We start from the raw sequence: 5,464 nt of genomic DNA, 5'->3' as shown, positions 1-5,464 counted from the left end.
TGGCCAAGAACGCGGACGTGAATGCTCAAGGAAGATTCTATAGCAATACACTATACGCGGCATCATTAGGAGGTCACGAGAAGGTGGTGGAGATGTTACTGGCCAAGAACGCGGATGTGAATGCTCAAGGTGGAGAGTATGGCAATGCATTACAGGCGGCATCATTGCGAGGTCATGAGAAGGTGGTGGAGATATTGCTGGCTAAGAACGCGGACGTGAATGCTCATGAAAAGTCTGGCAATGCACTACAGGCGGCATCATGGCGAGGTCACGAGAAGGTGGTGGAGATGTTTGCTGGCTAAGAACGTGGACGTGAATGCTCAAGGTGGATACTATAGCAATGCACTACAGGCGGCATCATCAGAAGGTCACGAGAAGGTGGTAGAGATGTTGCTGGCCAATAATGCGGACGTGAATGCTCAAGGTGGAGAGTATGGCAATGCATTACAGGCGGCATCATTGCGAGGTCATGAGAAGGTGGTGGAGATATGGCTGGCTAAGAACGCGGATGTGAATGCTCATGAAAAGTCTGGCAATGCACTACAGGCGGCATCATTGCCCCGTCATGAGAAGGTGGTGGAGATATGGCTGGCTAAGAACGCGGATGTGAATGCTCATGAAAAGTCTGGCAATGCACTACAGGCGGCATCATGGCGAGGTGACGAGAAGGTGGTGGAGATATTGCTGGCCAATAATGCGGACGTGAATGCTCAAGGTGGATTCTATGGCAATGCATTATACGCAGCATCATTGCGAGGTCACGAGAAGGTGGTGGAGATGTTGCTGAACAAGGTTGCGGACGTGAATGCTCAAGGTGGAGAGTATGGCAATGCATTACTGGAATGTGTTGGGAGCGGTCCATTCGCGGCGGTCCATTCGGCAAAGGTCCATTCGGCGTTTGAATCTTGGCGGGTTCGTGGCATGACTGCGCAATAGTAATTTGTATGCAGTATTCCTAGATTTTCCCAGAGAGAGTTTTGAGTTTTGATCCACTGTCATTCATAATTCAAGCTTGCTGCACTTCCTAAACAGGTATTGAAATAGATATCCTTGGTGTTGTACTATTACTCTTGTTGCTATGGCCACCTCTTTGTGGACTGCTCATCCTGACTGCCCAGAGCATATCAAAGCAGAGCTCGAAGCGCGTGTACGGTCCCTCCCTCCCTCCTTCTTAATAGCCCCTACGGCTGGGGGTCTTCGATAACCCTGATGTTTGTCAAGAGCGTTTACAGGGCTGGGCCTTATCGCAAGGCTTTGCTATCGTCCGAAAAAGTGGTAGCATAAAGGCAGCTCGCAAGCGGTTTGAATTTCGCTGTATACACCACGCAGTTGATACTCTTAATACTCGTCAGCTTGAAAAGCACACTGAGAGAGATGAGGAAGATAGGGTTACTACCCGTCGAAAGCAAGAGAGTACCAATATCAACGCTCGTAGCTGTCCTTACTACATTTGTCTTACCTATAAGCAAGTTGGCAAGCGTGGTTCTGGGGTATTTGGCTTCATTCTGAGTATTCGTGATAATACTCATACGCATTTGATGGCGGTCAACGCACTGAGATACAAGAAGCACGTTAAAACGCTCCCTGGGTATTTGCCTGCAATGGAGCTGGGTAAGTCGCTTCGAACAGCTAATATCTCTTACTCTGTTGCTCTCCAAGTACTTGAACAAGTTGGATTTCCTCTCGATCGCAATAGCTACTACAACATTCGATCTCGTGTTGCTTCTGCTGAACAAAACGAGTTTGCGGCGCTTGTTGTTGCTTTAGAGGAGGCAGGATTCATCTTTGAATGTCGAATAGAGGAGGAGTTCGATTCAGAAAGTGGTATAACTATTAGTAGACAGTTACAACAGATTTGGTTTGCTCATCCTCAGCAAATTCGATATGCTCAACGATTTATAGCTGATTTCGCTCTCTTCATTAACGGTACTTTTCAAACGAATGCCCTCAACCTTGTGCTTATCATTACCGCTAGTATCACGAACTGTAACTCAACGTTTGTGAGCTCTCTGTCGTTCGCTCGTTCTAAAGCAAAGTTGTCCTTTGATTTCATCCTTAAGAGCCTCAAAAAGCACGTTTTTTGCCCTCCTATCCCGGTACCACGCATTATTATTAGCGACCAAGCTGCGGGCTTGAAAGCTTCTATGCCTGTATCTCTTCCAGGCACGATTCTTCAATTTTGCGACTGGCACGCTGTTCAGACCGTTTTAAAGAGACTCGCTGATAAGGGCTATTCGAAGGAGATTCGCAAGGAGATGAAGTCATTACTGTGGAGCTTTGTCAAGAGCAATACTCAGCTTGAGTTGGAGGCTATTCGTACAGCGATACATTCAAAACTGAGGCCAGATAAGATACAATATCTCAACAAATACTGGGGTCCTAAGGAGTCGCAATTTCTACGAATCCATACTCGAAAGCATCCAAATCTAGGCGCTCATTCGAATCAACGCTCTGAGAGTCTCCACCCTGGTACGAAAGACATTCTAAATAAGCAACTAAATATGGAAGAAGCTACTCGACGGCTAGGAGTTACTGTGAAGTCAAAATTGAGACAGTTATCTGAGCAGGAGGCTCAAAATGGTAGTAAGTTACCTCATACGCTTGATTCAGAAGCATTCGTACTGCTGGCAGATACTATATCGCTTTTCGCTATATCAAAGATATCTTCTGAATAGGAGGCCACAAAAGACGAGATAAATAAGGGCTCTCTACGCCCTAAGCCCTCTTGCTCTGAATGCGAGATACTTGTTCGATTTGGCCTCCCTTGCAAGCACTATCTTGCGCAGCCGTGTAAGGATGGTGCTCCTATTCCTCGATCCTTAATACACCCTCGTTGGTGGATTAACGGTGAGCCTATTCGTATCACTGGATAGACACCAACATACCATACTTTCGCCTTACCAATGTCCACTACACAACATTCTGCCTCTCATTTACAGCACCCTTATATCTCTCCTACTAGGAACCAGATTACAGGCCTGGGTTTACAAGTTCTAGAGGCTAGAGAGGATCTTACAGGCTACGCTCGTACACGATACGATCGAGCAGCTACAAATGCCCAACAAGGTCTAGTGGAATTTGCTCAAGAGCTTAAGGAGGATGATCTTAATACTCGAATGCCAGATCCTGTCAAGAGATCAGGGTGGAATAGGCAGTTTAAGAGTCACGATAAGACCAATAAGCGACTTATGACGGGAGCTGAGGCAGCAGAACGCGACGCTAGTAATAGAGAGCAGGCAGCTGCCAGAGAGGCGCGTCAGCGCGAAAGAGAGCCTTATACGCTCACTTTTGGCCGAGAGCCTATTCTGCAGATGGTCTCCGGGGCACTGTCTCCTCCTTCTGCGCCTGAGATCATGCCTGCTGCCTCCGGAGAAGCCCTCAGGGAGCCCCTTGAGGAGGAGGAGGAGGAGGATGACCCCTTTATAGCAGAGATCGGGGCATGTGCGCCCTATAGGCTTGGCATCTATGGGATAAGTCTTGGCATTCCTGACAATCTGCTCTTGAGGCAGCTCACGCCATGCTTGGTACCATGCTCGTTCCATAACCCTGCGATTTGCTGGCGCACCCTGTGCGGTTGTTTTGCGTTTCAGCCAAAACCAAGCTGGCTCACTAGCATTCAAATCGGGCGAATTTCCAGGTCATAAAAGACGTACAATATCATAGAGTAGATATACAGTATTCTGATGTCGATGAGCATGAGATGGAGCATTATCCTCTTGAACAAGAGTATCATGTCGGTCCTTCTGACACTCTTTAGCAAAGGGTATAAGCTTTGGAAGAAGAATATGCTTCCAATATCTATACCAATCAATGCCTCCAGTGAGATAGTGATCCAACTTCACAAAAGAGTTACGCCCAAGTAACCAAAGTTACTTGAATGCAGTTGGAATAATTAGTATATTAATCCTTATCCAGATGCCCTAGAGAGAGTTGGACCACAACTCCATCTAGGCCCCAGGAGGCCTCCATGTCAACTCCGTGACATCCAGCTTTGCCTTCTCGAACAAGCTTGCCATTCTTTTTTGTAAACTTCCATTGTGGTTTTTTTCCAGCAGGTCTTCTTCGGAGATTCATTCGCCTCATTTTTGTTGATAGCTCCCATTCCATCTTAAGCATAGGCTCAAGAGCTTGGTTAAGCTCAACAAGCTCTTCGTCTGCTTTCTTTCGCTCTTGAGCAGTCTCCTTAGTCCATATATGACAAGGTCCCTTCTTATCCCAACTAAAACAACCCCAAAACATGAATTCTGAATAACCTTTCCATCGTCGCCGAATACAGGTATTTTCATAGGCTTCTCCACTTTCTCGCCATAGACGTACAGCACCTCTGCGTTGACCAAGTATAACAGAGGTCTCATCACTCCAAATAACGCGTTTCCAGTCCTCTAGGGTCCAATTGATATGATCAAGGCAAAAGGCAAGGCGAACAGCTCTTTGAACTGCGTTAAGACCAGGTTTTCGTGTGGGTTTCACATTGGAGAGGCTGTTGGAAATAGACAGGGCAGAAGCAGTATGTTGCCATGGCGTGGCCAGAGAGATTGTAGATTCTACGAGGAACGCCCTTGCAACCACGACGCCATCATGCGGCTTTCCCGCCTTGTCCATGTACTTATCAAATTCGTCGTCGTTGAATATACCCATGGTGTGTCGCACCCTCAGGAGCTCTGTCATGATCTCTTCGTTGAACTCCGGATGACCTTGAAGAAGCTGAATCTACGCCATGGTACGCCTCTTCATAACCTGCGGCTTTCCTGCGCTCCGGTGCTACTCACACAATTGTTGCCACTACTCCTCGTCCTCTTCCTCTTTTTCTTCCTCTTCTCTGGTATCTTGACGCTGTATTGACGACGAGCTTTCAGTAGAAGCGCCTTCTTTCCTCATTGCTGCTCTCGTCATCCCAGCAAACTCAGGCATTGTTGACCATAGTGGAGGAGCCTGACCGTTAGACTTCTGGAGTCTTCTTAGCTCTCTCTTTTCAAGAGCATCCTCCTTTAGAGCGTTCTTCTTGCTCTGCCACTTCAGATACTCTTTATATTCGGCCATAGAATATTTAGGCCTAAGAACAGGCGCAGGCCGCAATCCGTCGTTTCGCCCTGTCTCATTCTCCTTGCCCTTCCATACTGCTCCACTACGTTTTCTTTTTCCCTCTTCCGGACGGACCAGCTCAGGGCTATCCTCTGGAGAAGGACTGCGACGGGGTCGTGATTGTGGGCGTTCAGGGGTTCGAGCAGCCAATTGAATAGAATAAAGACCGGGTCATGAAGGCGTTAATGGCGTAGTTAACTGAACAAAAGAAGGATCAGGCTGTGAAGACGCTATCTGAACGTTCTTTTCTTGTTCTTTTAGCTCTCGCTCAGAGTGCTCCGCAGCAGTCATTCCTCGAGCGTTCGCCTTACCATGACCCCTTTTCTGTCGAATATCATCACGTTGTAAGATAAAATCTGGTTGGTTAATAGCTAGTTGTTGT

General features: G+C 47.3%; 2 protein-coding genes across 2 annotated transcripts; one reads left to right on the top strand and one right to left on the bottom strand.

The window, feature by feature from the left end:
* Window positions 1-92: 92 nt before the first annotated feature.
* Window positions 93-3,544, top strand: EPUS_08495 (uncharacterized protein; the record flags this gene model as incomplete). The annotated part of the gene is made up of 5 exons (XM_007803300.1): window positions 93-289; window positions 339-912; window positions 1,353-2,583; window positions 2,977-3,441; window positions 3,510-3,544. The coding sequence occupies 5 exons, from the start codon at window positions 93-95 to the stop codon at window positions 3,542-3,544; spliced, it is 2,502 nt and encodes an 833-aa protein (XP_007801491.1).
* Window positions 3,545-3,900: 356 nt separating this feature from the next.
* On the bottom strand, window positions 3,901-4,638 carry EPUS_08494 (uncharacterized protein; the record flags this gene model as incomplete). The annotated part of the gene is made up of 1 exon (XM_007803299.1): window positions 3,901-4,638. One exon carries the CDS (start codon window positions 4,636-4,638, stop codon window positions 3,901-3,903), a length of 738 nt encoding a protein of 245 aa, XP_007801490.1.
* Between the last annotated feature and the right edge of the window lie 826 nt (window positions 4,639-5,464).

This window comes from Endocarpon pusillum (genome assembly GCF_000464535.1).
Source record: "Endocarpon pusillum Z07020 unplaced genomic scaffold scaffold2153, whole genome shotgun sequence".
NCBI classification, from domain to species: domain Eukaryota; kingdom Fungi; phylum Ascomycota; class Eurotiomycetes; order Verrucariales; family Verrucariaceae; genus Endocarpon; species Endocarpon pusillum.
This window is presented reverse-complemented; position numbering and strand designations above follow the sequence as displayed.